Source organism: Amblyomma mixtum, chromosome 8 (assembly GCF_055824585.1).
Source record: "Amblyomma mixtum isolate Tamu chromosome 8, ASM5582458v1, whole genome shotgun sequence".
Classification (NCBI taxonomy): domain Eukaryota; kingdom Metazoa; phylum Arthropoda; class Arachnida; order Ixodida; family Ixodidae; genus Amblyomma; species Amblyomma mixtum.
The window spans coordinates 98,411,980-98,429,177 of record NC_143019.1 but is presented as its reverse complement, the minus strand read 5'-3'; the positions used below and the strand labels follow the sequence as shown (position 1 = coordinate 98,429,177).

General features: G+C 43.3%; 1 protein-coding gene across 1 annotated transcript in view; it reads left to right on the top strand.

Moving 5' to 3' along the window:
• Window positions 1–312: 312 nt before the first annotated feature.
• The window catches only part of LOC149333658 (uncharacterized), a 42,641-nt gene continuing 25,755 nt past the window's right edge, over window positions 313–17,198 (top strand). Inside the window, exons 1-2 of the mRNA XM_089557775.1 lie at window positions 313–488; window positions 7,515–7,663. Coding sequence (XP_089413901.1) covers window positions 339–488; window positions 7,515–7,663 — 299 coding nt within the window. The 5' untranslated portion in view covers window positions 313–338. The remainder of the gene's footprint in view (window positions 489–7,514; window positions 7,664–17,198) is intronic.

Below are 17,198 nucleotides of genomic sequence, written 5' to 3'. Positions count from 1 at the left end.
ACAACAGCTATGGGAGTAAGAGCAAAGCGCCTGTCTGCTTTGTTTCGTTTGCCGCGTCGCATCAATCACTGCCTTCTTTCTAAAGCTGAGGCAGTGCGTATCTAGCCTGTGGAGCTACCAAGAAGTGAACACTACGCCTGAAGGAAAATGATAATGTTGACTGATCTATCTCGCGGGGTGACCATGCCCATCTTTTTATATTTTGGCGTAAAAAACAAGAGTGTCATCACTTTAGCAGGATATAAAAACCACCCAAGGGTAGGACTCCCGCACTTCTCACTTCTGCACTGTAGGAGTCCAGTGAACGCTACGGTCAGACGCAAGAAGAAAAAGTTTTCATGGCGCATTCTATTATTACAATGTCAGGTCTTATTGCTAAAGCAGCCGTTTTACTGACGATAACGCTCCCCTTCATGGAAATCGGGACTCACGCGAAAAGACGTATTGACGACGATCCCACGTACTTTCCTTACCAAGACATCTACGAGGTAACCTCCTGCCCATACTTCAATTGAGGACACCGTTCATGCGTGTCCGCATAAGAATGTAGTGCTCCACTTTTTTGTTTCCATGCACCGAGAGAATTTTTTGCAAGAAATCTTTACTAACCAATGCTTTTTCCTCTTGAGGAATATTTTTATTTTCATGAAGCTTCTTTGTTCTCTTCAAATGACATTAACTATGTCATTAACATTGTAAGCGGCAATTCACATTGCTCGTATATGGCTCTTATTCAGATGCTAGTGGCTTGTCACGGCAAATAACGCAACCTATCTAACGAACGGCCCCAAGAATTTATAGCACATAAGGCACAACTCTCCATTGGATCGGACTACGTTTTGTGCTGCTGCCCTCATCCGCACACTTTTATTATATACCTGGTTCTATAATCTATATCTTTCTTATTGCGAAACATCGAGCGCGTTTGTTTATGTTGGTGGTATGAAAACTTTGTGGAATAGTCGAGCAGCTCAGGGTGGGGAAACATGTGATGTAGGTGTTTGCAGCGCACACGAAACACGGACGGACAGAAAAGGGAACGAAACACAGCGCTGACTTTCAACTGACTTTCAAGCGCTGTGCTTCGTTCTCTTTTCGGTCCGTCCGTGTTTCGTGTGCGCTGCAAACATCTACAGCATGAACAACCAACTAGCCCAAGAAAAGACGATTCTGAAACTTGTGACTACCATTGCTTAGGCGAATATCATGCTTTGCGCAAGGCTTGCAAGGCGGCCCCTGTTTCTGAAATACCAGGGGTGCCTTCATACGGTAACATTTACAACCGCCGATCAGGGTGTGGAAAGCAGTGTTTGGAGCATTTGAAAACTGTATTCTTTGTAGAGGTAAATATTTCATGAAAAACGCGGATTGCTCCAGATTCTTGTTTACCTGAAATCTCCGTTACTTGATTGTTCATCGCACTGATTTTTCATCGCAATCTACATATGCAGATGCAGGATTTGTTCTCTTCTTGAAAACTTTAAAACGGCTGAAAAGCGTTCACCTATGAAACAGGCAGGACTAATAAATTTTGAATATCCAAAGTTAAGATTGCAGCCCTGTTATTGTAAGCCCGAAGTTCTTGCGTTGTTCCGATAACGGTGCAGAGCCTCCACTGCGTGTCCACCTGAAAGGAGAGTTCCTGCACAAAGGTTAGAGCCATTGCGCTTCTGCCGGGCAGTCAGCTTTATTGTAGTCTCAGCGTTAGGTCACCTTGTCCAAGGCAGCGCCTGCCAAATGACAGCCTCATGATTAAGTTGTTTGAGGAGAGCGCGACGCTCCAATTGGCTGGTCCCTGTCATCATGTCCGGGAAGCACCCATGCTTTCTCGAGTTCGTCAGTATAAGCCCTGGCGCGCAGGGCCCGAGAGCTTTTACTTCATTTTCACCCACAAGTCTACACCACGTAAACCACAGTATAAAATACTCTTTTCTCACTTGCCCCTAACTCTTTGAGACCAGCTTCCGCACTTACTTACACATCAACCCCCGTCGCGCACGGAGCAGTGCGGAGGTAGCCAAACCTCCTCTTCAGAGCAGAAGGAGCGCTGATTCCGGACGCAGCATCGAAGCATCAGCAGGCGCCATCAGGGAACTGCACGATTCAGAGGAAAACCTTATGATTTGCTTATTTCCCTTTAGTTGCGAACACACTATACAAACGTTGAAGGCGCCCAAAAGTTATAGCAGATATACGCCGGTGCTAAGAATACAATGCTGCATTCTTAGTGCTGTTTCAGTTTGTCTTTCAACCTTGAACCGGCATAGAATAAAAATAAAACAGTGTTCCGCATTTTGAACTGTGGATGCGCATCATCACCGGTAATCGGCCTAATGCTGGAAATGGTTGCTTGCGCTGTGGTCCATTGTCGGACCCGTTTTGACGTTATATTTTCAATATTCGGCCGACTACGTTTGCTGCTTGGGTAGGTACTAATCTGCTTGTTTATTCTTTCCTGAAAAAAACAAACAATCATGTTGCTTCTGTTTGCTAGGCATCCTATCCGGTACTATACAAGTACAGCCTGCGCCGATACTAGGCCAGTAAGCGGATAAAACTATCGAATATGGTTGGACTATAGCGCGCGGACAAGTACGTCGTCCTGAAATGAGCTCGATAATTGTAACAAGATGTGGTATAGAGAACTAAATTAAATGAAGTGTTATGCGTAGCAGCTCAGTATTTAGATAATTTTTTTTCGTTTCTGGAAAAACGGTGCCGCCATATTTAAGGCCATTGTTATTTACTTTATTCAAAATTTTACAACACTCCAATGACTAAACCGGCTCAAGCCTCCCCACTGCTGTTTGCGCAGCTTTGTGGATTGGCTCTCACAACCCTAAAAACTGCGCCAGCCGGCTTTCTCGGTTGACGCAGAGCACCTTTAATGTGCTTCCTTAGCACTACCATAATTTCCTTTCTTAGTTTTCATTTTGTTCGAACTAGACGATGTTTAAAAATCATGCTATACGGGTGAAATTTGCGCTACACCTATAGTACTCCACTGCAGGTTTGCTAGCATGCTTACCTATGCTTCCGCTTCCGATGAGGTTCTTGCTCTCGCCCATCTTCTGTAGTAAGATCACGTCTGACGCGGACTCAGGCGATCGTACCGTCGGTCCTTTTTCGTGGAAAAGCTATTTGCTTTTCGCTTCAGAAGGCGATCACGTTTCGGCGAGTCTCCTTGGCACTTGTGGAGAGTTCCGGCCTCATCCGGCCTCATGATAAAACAGTTTTCTTTTTGGGATGCCTTGAGTATCGTGGATATTTTCAAGTGACAATGTATTACCCTGGGCTCTTTGGCCAAAGGGAAACGACTTTATTGTGACTAACACTGGCAGGAAACAGAAAACTTGACTTTTTGAATGTCTTTCAAGCAGCACTTTATGGACCTAAGCAACTCCGAAAAGCATCGCTCTGGTTTGACATACATAAAGAAGCCGGTCAACACTTGCATAAAAAGAGGGACAGAAAGGTTGCCGTTTTATGCATTCCAGCGCTTAAACGAACGTCAAAACGTCAAGAGTATAAAATCTACCAAAATGCGTAACGTTTAGCGCACTCGTTTTTAATTTATGCAAGCCAATGAAATCATACCTACAAAAGCCGCCCTACTGCTCTGTCCCCAGGAAAGAAGCACGACCCCTACTGTCGTAACCACGCACATTACTTTAATTAGAAACCCATACCTATTCCATTCCCTCAGTTCGAAGCGGTTGCGGACAAAATGACCATGGAAGTGGTCAGGGCAGTCACGCAAGCGAAGCTGCTCAAAATCCCTCCCAAGCAGCACAGGTAATGGGCCCACTATTGCAAATGGATGGTTTGACTCTGGTTCCTTTGGAGGACCGTCATTGGCCAGTACGTTTCCAATAGCGGGCCGATTACTTGTACTGCTGGGCTAGCTGGGGACAGGTCGCCATTGGACACTGAACATTGCAACATTGAAGGCGAGAGGACAATCCAGTGACGTTAGCCTAGTAGTGGTGACAAGGAAGAAGCAGGAAATCTTTGGGATATGATAAGGCTTAGTGAGGTTAACAGGAGTTGGGAGGAAACATGAAGCGTAGAGAGTAATAAGTAACGTGCACGACTTATGTTACCGTTGTTTAACGGACAGCCCAAAGCTAGGTGTGCGATTCTTGAACAGTAAGGTCATAGCCGGCAAAAAAGACGAATTCTGCTACCTTAACGAGATGTGCGCATTGAAAAGATGCGGAATAGGCAATGAACATAATAAAAATGATGACAGTGATGATGGTGATTTTTATGGCGTTAGAGCATCTGCGGCGAAAGAGTGCCGTGGCACAAAGTGTTTTGTTATACTGAAGGTGGGGTTAAAGACCCATTTTCCAAGCATTTCACCATAAAGAAGCCCCGCACCGAAATTAAAAGGTCTTTAAACCTCGTGCCCCTAGCTACCCGCCGTAAGCACTTCCGCATATGCCCATTCCATAAGATTTTCTACTCCAATTTTCAACTTCGCTCTCGATGGATTCAACCAGCACCGTTCATTTGTCACCGTCGTGATCATCAACACAAGGTCACAGTGCCTCATTGTAACACAGTGACATGTGCGCAATCCTATTTTCCGCTAACCTCTAAAGAATGGAATTCCCTACCCGCATCATTAACTAGCATCACTGATTCAACTCAATTTAGAAGAATGCTTACCACTCTGATTACATAATGATCGCTTTTGTATTTGATTGTAGTGTTGTGTTCTCCACGTACTAGTATTGTTCTTAAACTATTTTATTAATCTGTTCCGTGTTAATTTTGCTCACTTCTTTTTATCCTGCCTCAGTTGTTCTATAGTTTTGTATGAATTGTGCATTGTTTATTTTTTTGTTATCAGCTGCCCTTCCCCTCTGAAATGCACTCTGTACCCTGAGGGTATCACAAATAAATAAATAAATAATAAATAAATAAATAAATGAAAGGGAAAGCCTGTACCAATTGTATCTGTGCTGGGTAACCGGTGGCACTGAGGATCGAGCCCCGCACCTCCCCCATGCGAGACGGATGGTCAACCGACTAGGCCATCGCTGCGGTCATAATAAAGATGGGGCACACGCTAGTCGTGCGCGACTTCAACGGAAATGCAGGCAAGAAGCTGGGAGGCTGAGAAGTGATGACTGCGACATGGGTTCTTGGAATAGCCCGAGGGATTAATTAGTAGTAGCGGCCGAATGAAATAATTTACCGACTACGCATACATTCTTCGCCGATCCGAAGAACAGGTAGTAGATTTAGAAGAGCCCGAAAGGCAAGACAAACAATGCAATGTTCTTAATATGGGTGCGCATCTTATACAAGGGCAGGATATGGAGCCGCTATATCAAGTGACATACAGAGGCCATAGACCTTTGGCCGTTTCGTACAGAATTAAATACATTTGAAACACGCACTTTTTTTCAAAGGCTGCACTAGGAGCTACTTTTTTCTTTCTTTTCAGGTGAATGTACCATGCTTCTTTGCCGCAGATAAGGCGTTTTATTTTTTTATGTCGACCAGGGAGCGTAGCAAGAAATATTTTGAGAAACTGAGCCTGTCAGCACATCTTCCGCTATTTTCTTCGTGATTAGCGCTGATTTTAAACATTTTATTTGGCAATGGGCCTTTAAATATTGATTGCAATAATACGCTTTCGAAAGCTCTGTGACTCGTATTTTGCGTACGCGAGCATATTAGCTCGAGTTTCTTGTGCATTAAATACAGACTCCGTTATTCAATGGTGCGAAAAACTTAACGATTTCGGCGACACTTTCACTTGCTGTGACGTCAATTTAAATGTATGCAATGCAGGAAAGACAGCTGAACAAGCTCTCTGTTGCGCATTTTTAGATTTCGAGATTTCGATCTACATTGCGGATTAATGCAATTTTAAACACAGGCTTAGCTTCCATGTGGGGTGCCTTCCATTTCGCATTATTATCGTGCCCCTTAATTATTCGTCTAACCTGCATAAACCTCAACGAAGTGCCTTTCATAGGTACAGAAGTAAAAATATGTAAACATAAAAATAAACCGTGGCGTATAAGTATAAAAGCGATCATAGTCCGTCACACTCAAAAAGCTTATAAAATCCAGAACACAAAGCCTGTCAAGGAAGCTGACAAGACTCGCCGATAATATCTACCGCTTATCTACGCGACTTATTACAAGGAGGGGCCTGACAGGTATTGAGATTAAAAGAAACGGACAATAAGCGTCTAATCAGCCATTCGCTGACATCACATTGCAGTGCATGATTGATGACCAAGCATGGTAATTTGAATCATTGGTTTAAATTTAATGTACAGAAACTAAAGTTATGTAGGAAAAGCTTAATGGCTTGTTTAAAAATGAGTGCGCAAAAACTAAAGTTAGGTTCAACAGCGTACGAGGGAAGCAGCAGTTCACCATAGACAGCCAAGTGTTGGAAGTGGCAGGACAACACATCAATATCGCGCAGCTATTTACTGCAGATACAGGTCAAGGGAGTGAAGCAACAGGGCTAATAAGAATCAGGTGGAGTGCATTACGCGGAGACGCGACATTCATGAAGTGGAGTTTACAATTTCACTCAAGTGGAAAATATGCGGGGTATTCATGTCATGTAACATCATGGCCACGATTTAGTGGTGAAGCTTGCAGGTTCTGCAGTCAAACCCCAAACAGGTGGCGATTAGCCGGTTAGATATGCTGGCAGCGTTCCACCGGGATACATGGACCGCAAAATTGATGCCACTCGGACTTCGCCGCATAGACTTATATAAAAACTTTGTCTTCCCAAGTACTCACCTATGGTGCCGACGCGTAGTTGTAACGAAAAGGGTTAAAATTAAATTGGGGAAAATGCAGCGAGCTAAGAAAAAGAAAACGATAGCTGTGACGTCAAGGACCAGGATAAGGGCCGAGTGGGATGGAGACAAGCGTAGTTAATTGCATACCAACGAAAATCAATGAGAAAAAATCGGCACGAACAGGGCATGCGAGGTCAAGAAACGATAACCAACGGCCTTTAAGGGCTACTGCTGAATTCTACAAGAAGCAAACGGTAGCAGGCGGTGGTTTATTTCAGGTGGGCGGAGGAGCTTAGAAATTTGCTGCGACGATCAAAAGGCAGGGTTAATTACGGAGAAATGAGAGAGGCCTCACACCTGGATTGGGCGTAGTGAGATTTATTATGATAAGTAAGTGAAAAGCAACGGATTTGAGAAGCAAATATGCCAAAATAATATAATCAGAGAGGAATAGCATTTTCAGTGCCTTCTTACAGTGCCCATTGCTAGTCAAGCACAAATTTTGTTTTGGGGAAACATGTTTCGTCATCACGAAGATTGTGCCGCCGGCAGTGTGAGATTTCGGATAGCGCTCGAGAAGTTACAGCGCCAATTACAGCGTTGTATTATGGGCCAATAAATCGTTAGCAGTATCAAAGCGATCATACACAATAAGTCAGGGGCGCTGATTCGCTAACCTGCACACTGTGACTTGATATTAACAATAGGTTCCAAACTTACTTTCAGGCATTTAAGATTTCAGAAGGATTTTGGCTCCATACCCAGAATTTTAGAAGAGAAATGACCGGCGGAAGAAGGTGCACTTACTTTCAAATTCGAGAGATTGACCAAAATGGCATGAACTACACAAGCTACTACTTGGTGAACGACACAAAGTAAGTCCTGAAATGACCGAACTGAAGCCAATTTTTTTCAACTCTATATTTTTATATAGAGCAACATTCAGTGCTGCACGAAATGTAGCAAAGCTGGAGAATGCAGATATAAGCAAACAACACCTGGCTCTCCTTCGTCATGTGCACTTTGCTACGGGTATGCATATGCCATCGAAACTGCGGCTAAAGATACCGAAAGAGTGCCTGAAAATTTTGAACAAATTTCTGTGAGTTCTTCACTGACGAAGATACAGTGCGTGGTTCCCGGGGGCAGAAATGGTGCAAAAGTAATGTGCCTAATGTTGCGTTAAGGTGAATTTGTTTAGGATGAAACTATTTTACTAGAAGGAAACATTTTCGCAGTGCAAGGTGTTAGTGAGAGGTCAAATCGAAATCGTCGTCAACCGGGAAAGCTAGTTTTCCAAACGGCGGCGTTACCGCATTTTGGAATGGCCGCCGATCGTGCCTGTATCGCTGGATGGTGCATGCCCTGAAAGCGTAGTGCAGCTCTGTACCGCTTGTCCATGGCACACAGGACAGGTTGCCTGAGCCGTATGCGGACGCGCAAACGTCGCCACGAACGTGAGCGCAACGAACAACTATGTGATTATCGAAGGCATGCGCAGCAATTTAAGTGGAGTGAAAGCTTCAGCGACGAGATGGTTCTCTCTTCCAAAAATATCAGACAACTGTGCCTGATTAACCAAGTGTGCACACTCGGACCCAGATTAACCAGACTCAAAAGATAGTCGAACGGCGACAGCGTCTTTTAGACGCTTGACTAACATTTTGTAGGCAATTTTGTCAGAATAACATTTCTGTTCTGCTAAGCACTATTAAACCTTTAGGATTTTCTCTGGCAGCTGCCAGCTGGAGCTCCCTCTCGAGCACTAAAATTTTGATGACGAGTTGTTAGTTTACCGCCGCATGATAATATCTGCTCTGATTTGGTGACCACCTAGTTACAAGGCCCAACTAATAGTTCGTATTGAAGGCAGGGAAATGCAGAGAAACATACATATAGTAACCCATCGTCGCAGAGCAAAGACTTTCGATCTAACGCGTCTAGGAAAAGCGATATCGGCAAATGAAAAAGGACGCCCTTCGCTTTTGCACTTGACTCCAACACCTGAATGAGCCACAAATAAACAGCTATTAAAGTCTGGTCACAGGCTCCGCCCACAAATACGTCAGCCAGTAAGGTTGTTTATTTTTATCATTCTCACGGCACGGTGCGCTGCCGTCTCGAGCTAGCTTCGCGGCCCGCCTTCTTTACCGGTCACATCTACTAACGCCGTTGCGGTGTTTAGCTACCAAATGGCTCCAGCCCCTCAAGACGCGCCTGTCGAGTAGTAGTATTGGCGCGAGACCGGCATGTGAAGGCAGCCCGAGGCGCGGGATTAGGAATTCAAAAAATATATATTTCTATATTATGGGCTCGCTTCTGAGAACATGTACTCTGAATAAACGCTAATTTGGTGCTATTATATATAAGGCTGGTATTTGAACGCAACTACCAAAAAACATTTGTGAGTATGTTATACCGCTGTGTAATTAGTAGAGATAGTTTCTGAGGGCTCCTTGCAGTTTAGCCCTGCCACCAGAAGTAATCTTCGGTAGGCGCTATCAGCAAGGCGTAAGGGTAACAATGAAGACCGGCATTTATGTCCTAGCATGGATGTCATTTCCAATATATTTCCAACGTGACAATATTGTGACGTTGTAGTGACGGGTCAAGCGGCCAGGAAGACAGCAATACTACTTGCAAACAACCCTTACAAAAATTTTTAGTAACATTCTTTAGAAAGTCTTTCGACAATTGTTAATAGAACCTATCAACATTGAATAGAAAGTCTTTTAAACGCCTTTGTACATTGTAGTAACAACCTATCAACCGTCTTCCGACAATTGGCCACCGATATCCAAGACTCAAGTACATAGAAAGTCTTTATACTTCCTATCATCCCCTTATCGAGTTTCTATACACTTCCTACTGACCCCTTACCGACAATGTCTACCAACACCCTATTGACGGTCTTCCGACAATAGACGATATGCGAAATGCGCAGCGCCATCTCTCGGCGCTCCGAGAACTAAGTCCTCCATGTTGGCACGGTACAGAAAACGAAACCGCTGCCCAGCGTTGGGTTAAAACGGCTGCGCTTCGTTTGAAAAGTAAAATGCCGACGCAGTGTTGCGCTACCCTCTCCACTGTGAAAAGACACTACGATGCGTGCCAGAACTAGGTGCGTTCAAGCTTTTCACTTTTCTATTTTTTTACTCCGTCCCAACGTTTTAGTAACACAAAACGCCATGCGAGGTATCATGTGTCAGCACGCGGATCAGTGCGCAGCTTTCGCTTTCTGCGCTGATTTTTGACAAATCTCTCGAGGTGATTTGCGTTTAAATTAAGATAAGAACCACAGCCTTTGTTGTCTCTGATCAAACTTAGAAGCCGATTTCGTGCATTTATCAACTCTCCGGTCGGGCGTGAATATACTATATAGACGCATACTTGAACAACGTAATAGAGAAGGTAATTTTTTTGAGCGGGCCAATCGCTTGTGCCGTGGCGAAATAAGTTCACTCGAAGAACCATATGCCGATTACTACTTAGTTTGCTACGGGTTCAGTTAAGTTTTTCCCGTGTTCAATTAGTTTTAGAAGGGCGAGCAAACTCTCTGGACCATATACGCATGTTATACGCGTTAAGGAGTCTTTGTGAGCAATACACCCTACGTATAAAAACTGAGGTGCGAATGGTTTATTTCTTGAGGATTCCTATACCTTCGATATCTGCGGCGACGAAAATCTAAAAAAAAAGAAGCGAATAATATAGCTATTTTATTATGAAGGAGGGACGCATGTCTAAGCTAGAAAGTACGTGCAGCAGTGTTCTGAAAACGCTTCAGGCCATCAGATTTTGTTATCGTTGTGGCAAGCTCCAACAGCTTGCTTCGCAACAAAGCCATTTGTCCAAGTTTGGGAGTAAGCTAATTAAGTTTCGGAAGCAAGCGAACATGCTAATTTCGCCCCTGCACACACAGCTTGACCAGCGTATCGAGTCCGTGCATGCACCTACATCTGTAACATCTTTCTGTAATCAAGCCGCCGCGGTGGCTCAGTGCTTATCTGAAAAAAAAAGCTGCGTCTTTGCTTACAATATTTTGATTATATGTGCATGCCTAATTTCCTCTTGTTAATGTCGACTGACTGCGTCTTAAGCAGGAGCGGTTTCAACGAATTGTGGAGAAAATCAACCGACGCCGGGCTCTGAAAAGGTGACGTTGAAAACCGCGGATGCGCATTGCACATTACAGTAAAGGAATCGAATTACGCAGCTGGTCGGGGGTCTTGTGTGATTATACTGCAATGCACGAAGCTCCTGGCGTCGGCGCGAACGAAAGTTCGCACTGTCACAGAAGTTTGTCAACACACGTGTGCACTCACCGCAAAATAACCGCTCGCTACCCTATCAGATGAATTCGCGTCCACCTGGGAATAAAATAGCCATGATAATGCGTGATGCTTGAACTGGTGCTTTAATCCGAGCATTAAAACGACAACAGCACACGGTCACGGTTCGACTGTCCAACCCACTTTCGAGTGCGGATTATTGCGATCATCAGCGCCAGACTTCAAGAGAAGCTGAGGATGCGGTAGGATTAAGCTGGCGCTTATTGAAAGCACCTACATTTGGTCGAAGATCAGCTGTGAAAATAACGCAGCAGCTGAAGCTTGCCTGTTGAAATTCCACTCGCAAGAAGAAAGTACGCACAGCAAACGATGCACCAGCTCGACGAGCTCGACCGCGCCAAGATGGAAACCGGAAGTTGTGGGCGCGGTGTTGCCAGACCGCCAAGCAATTTCGCATATCGTCTATTGGCCACCGATATCCAAGACTCAAGTACGTAGAAAGTCTTTATACTTCCTATCATCCCCTTATCGAGTTTCTATACACTTCCTACTGACCCCTTACCGACAATGTCTACCAACACCCTATTGACGGTCTTCCGACAATTGGCCACCGTTATCCAAAAGACTCAAGTACATAGAAAGTCTTTACACTTCTTATGAACCACATACCGACAATGTCTACCAACCCCCTATTAACGGTCTTCCGACAATTGGCCACCGTTATCCAAAAGACTCAAGTACATAGAAAGTCTTTACACTTCTTATCAACCACATACCGTCAATGTCTACCAACACCCTATCAACGGTCTTCCGACAATTGGCCACGGTTATTCAAAAGACTCAAGTATGAAGAAAGTATAATTCCTACATCAACTTTTGGAAAAGTGTATGTTAACTACACAGTACAACACTTTTACCAACATAGTTTTATCACTTCAAAATCATTTTGTGAACACTATCCTTGAGTGCTTAAAGAATAATAGAAGCAAAATGCAAATTATTACATTTATTGTGCACAAGTGTACATACGCGCTACAACACCTGCATGATGCATCAAAATATTTTATGGAGAACAATAGAGGAACAGAATATTGCCTTCGGCACACTTCCCCTCAGTTCCCTCTGAGTAACAATGACTGACACACAGCAATTGAAAAACATAACAGGTTTTAATTCACGATGTTTCGGCTGGAGGACCAGCCTTTTTCGAGTATAGTATAGCATTCGAAACAAAAGCTGTGTGCTTCAAATGCTGTAGTACACTTGAAAACGGCTGGCCCTCCAACCAAAACGTCTTCAATTAAATCCCGTTAGGTTTTTCTTACATATATACGAGGTGTTTCAGGGAAGACTAAGTAATTTTCAAAAAACAGGTATTTTGAGATGAATGTATGGCTTTTTCAGCATAGTATTACCAGTGTTGGCAGGCACCAGAAAACTTGTGAAGAGTCTTACGTAGTAAGCTGGTTACCTAATTTTTATTAATGAACCTTTTCACTATCAGAAACTTTGTTAAAACATTAAGTTGGGCTAGTTGGTAACGGCTTGAAGGATTCATACTCTTAGCGGTAAGAACACACACAACACAGACACACACACACAGGACACCCGCTAGACTTCAACTATCTTTACTGGACACTTGTACGACATAAATATGTATCACTGAGCACACGCAGGTGCCTCGTCATCGGCATCAGGTCTAACTACGCCCTCCCCTCTCCTCCAAGGCATACGGTTGCGCCGATAAACAATCCCTTTTTCTGCCAATGCCAGGGAGGGAGTGCTTACACACATGTCACCCGCCTCTTGAATACGAAAGGCCTGGGAGCCGAGAAAAAAGAGAAATTATCGAAGTCTTTCGTATTCAAGAGGCGGGTGACATGTGTAAGCACTCCCTCCCTGGCGTTGGCAGAAAAAGAGATTGTTTATCGGCGCAACCGTATGCCTTGCAGGAGAGGGCAGGGCATAGTTAGACCTGTTGCGGATGACAAGCCACCTCCGAGTGCTCAGTGATACATATTTATGTTGTACAAGTGTCCAGTAAAGATAGTTGAAGTGTAGCGGGTGTCCTGTGTGTGTGTGTCTTGGTGTTATGTGTGTTTCTTACTGCTAAGAATATGATTCCTTCACTATCAGAGTTAGGCGTCTAGTTGCCATTAGAGATTTGTAGCAGTTACATGCACTGGAGGGGTTTCTTTCCCTGTGTGCTTTCAAAAGCGCATGTATTTTCGCACGATGCAGCCAAATTTCGTCGAGCCACAGCGGCGAAAGTAATCATGTTTTGTACATTCCAGAAACTGATATGGCTACTACGAACAACTGGCTAAAAGTCTCTAACTGCAACCAGTTGCAAACCTGTGTTAGTTAAAAAGTTAATTATCAGAAATTAGTTAACCAGCTTACTAAATACACCTCACCGGCTTTCTGGTGTCTGCTAACACTGGTAATATTATGCAGCAAAAGCCATATTTTTGAAAACTACTTATTCTTCCCTGAAACACCTGGTGCATATAAATACTGGTCACTTTCCTGTACAACACAGAAACGAAATAATTTCTTCTGTAACATGAAAGTTCCATGAGCCACATAACAAACCCGTGGAAAAAAACTGCATGCATACACACACATCTCTCCAAAACAGCTAAAAAATCCCACACAGTGAAACAATGCTTACACTGTCTTAAGACCAACATTAAAGGCTGCAAACACTAGCGAATTAAAAGTCAAACAGATGCCAAACATATGCTAAATGTCCCCATGGATGTAGATATTAAGCTATGAGCTGATTTTAATAAAAATGCATCAGCACAGAAATGCTTAAGCGACTTTGTTGGTGCACTATCCTGACACTTGTCCTCAATATCAGGCAGCCTGCTTGTTGTTCATCATCATCATCAGCCTGACTATGCCCACTGCAGGGCAAATGCCTCTCCCATGCCTCTCCAATTAACCCTGTCGTTACTTGTCTGCATCACCAGCGGAAGAGGTAGCGTCCTAGTGATGAGACGTGTGCACGAACAGGTAGCCTCCTCCATGGCAGAATGCAGCAGCAAGAGAACTGCACAAGAAAACATTCAAAGTATACAGTTATAATAACTTCTAATAGAATCAAACACGGAGAAGCAACAATCAGTTAAATGTGCACTAAAATGCAGCACTCCGAGTGAGTTTGATAAGGCTGCTGAGTAATAGCATAAGCAGCAGTCACAAGACTAGAACAAAATGGAATGCGTCCTTGAACAAGAAAAAGCTATAACATGCTGTTGTGTTCAATTCTGCCCCCACATTCGAAGACTGAATTATATTCACAGGAACTGACATTAACGTGTTACACCTAATTAGGCTACCACGAAGAGATATTTAGCCATTCCAGTCATATGAAGATAACATGCAGGCCATCAAATATGAAAATTATTTTGTGGTTCTGATTTGTCTGCGCAAAAATTCAGGCAGCTTTTGTTTTCAAAAGTGATGGCACAAAGACATTGCAATATAATGCACATGTTGCTGTAGATAATGTATCATTCGGAGCTATACCAGGTATTAGGGGAAAATGCATGAACAAATAGTACAAAGGTGAGCAAGTTCGTCAGGGCAAGAGTGGCACACTCTAACGCAAATGAATCAAAATATTAAGGCACACACTGCGTCAGATACAATACTTGTAAGTAAAGCTGCATAGAACTACAAGCGATAAAAGCCTCAGAAACGTGCTCTAAGGGAGCAGCTGGACTGGTAGTTTTTTATTTGTCCCGCAGCACATCCCTCCAGTGCTGAGGCCTGCTCATATCTGTTTAAGTTAAGAATACAAGGGAAACAAGCAAACAAGTGTTCCAAAGAAGATAAAAATGTGCACTTAGGTTGTTCTTCAGGAAATTACCTGTCACTAATTGCAGCAATAAATCCCTCAAGAAAGTAAATTAAGTTATTTACACAGCTTATTACAAACCTTGATGGCACGGGAGAAAGGCAACATCAAATGCATCGGTTCAAGTAAAGCCAGGGGTCTTGTTAAGGTCACAGCAATATTTGTTGACTTAGGCTCAGCTAGTGTAATGCAATCAGTAACTGAACGTCGGCATGAATAAAAATAACAATGCACCAATACTCAATTCCAAATGCATTTCAACTGTACAGTGCAGTCAGTTGTGGCAAAGGGAGTGTGAAAGAAAACCTCAGCAATGCTCATGACATCGAATAAGCACCTTTCTTCTGTACAGCTAAAATATAAGCTTTACAGGGTTTCATGTAATGCAAGGATAACCTGGTAAGTATCAATTATTGATGCTAGCAACAAATATGCTTCTAAAGCAGAGTGCTCCACTTGAACGCCAATATTCAATTATGCATTGCCCGTTAGGCCATGCCTATCACATCACTGGTTCACTTCAAACATGCCATACCTTGTAAGAGGTAGGTACTTCTGAAGTAAACCTATAAAATTTATTTGCTGCTTTTAGACTGCTGTATAAAGGTCATGAAGCAGATAATTGTTTTAATTTGGTCTATACTGTGGTCAAGATGTCCAAGCACGAGAGGCATGAGGGAAAAAACTATAAAAAGCATTTCACACTATAACACAATGCACTTGACTAGGGGAGTGCTTTCATGATGCCCGCAATATCTTTTCCCTTTCTCTTGGTCCTCTTTTAAAAGAAAAAAAAACGAAAGAGAGAGAGCCTGGACCAGAAGATTTTTGGCAGGCTAAAAAAGACAAGGAAAATATACCCACTTGTCTACCTATACCCACTTGTCTACACGAACATTTTTATGGGGCTACTAGAATCTAAACTTCTAAATTCATTTCTAAAAAAAGCACTCATATACCTGCGGTACATAGACGATATTTTCATGATATGGGAGCATGGGGCTGAGACCCTGAAGGCATTCGTCACACATTTCAATTCATTCCACTCCAGCATTAAATTCACCTTCAACTCCTCGAAAACGCAAGTCAATTTCCTTGACACCACTGTCTATTTAGAAAATAGCAAGCTCAAAACCACACTTTACAGGAAGCCTACTGACCGACAACAATACTTAGATTTCACTAGCCATCATCCAAGACACTGCAAACAAGGTATATTCGTAGGACAGGCAACGAGACTAAGAAGAATATGTAGCGACGACGATGACTACCTGAAACACCTCCACTCGCTAAAAAACACACTAATTACCAGAAACCATCCACAGACAACCCTTAATAATGCGTTCCAACGAGCAACCACTTTGAAACGAGATGTAGTTCTTAAAAAACGAACAAAAGCTAACAGTCAACGACCTCCTGCACTTATAACGAAATACTCAAACGCGCTTCCAAACATAAACAATATCCTGCGGAAATACTACCCCATTTTAACTGGTAACGATCGTCTCAAGAAAATATTTCCCGACGCACCAAGGGTAACATACAGACGCAACACAAACCTGAGGGACATCCTGGTGCATGCTAGGCTCGGTAAGAAACCACCACCGACAGTAACTTCATGCTCTCGACCTAGATGCAAGACATGAAAACATTTACAAAGGGACACTACGGTTAAAAGTACAGCAAGCGATTTCAGTTTCGATATAAAGACCAGTTTTGACTGCACATCGTCCAATATTATCTACATGCTCCAGTGCTCCTACTGCCAGAAACAATATATCGGAGAAACCGGACAAACAATGAGTGCCAGATTAAACGGGCACCGGGCTGACACAACACGGAATGAACAGAAGGCAGTGTCGACCCATTTTAATCAACGCCATCACTAATTCGGCGAACTCAAATTGTTCATTCTTCAGTCAGGCTTCAAATCGACTAGGGACAGAAAATACAGAGAAGCATTCCTAATCCACAAATTTAAAACACTGCAACCAACAGGGATTAACATGTCCAGAGGAAACCTGGAATCTCTCAGGTACATTCCAGGGTCAGCATAATTTTAAATTAACAAATGTCTTGCACGTGGTCAGACTATTTCCTAGAACCTCACATAAGTAGATTGTCGCTCCTTGCACCCTTCCCACGTCATATCTTCCACCACATTTCCGGCCTTGTCACCCTCTCCCTTTGTTCACTTTTCCCTTTTTTTTCCTCCTAATATCCTGCTACCAGTTCTCGGAAACCATGACA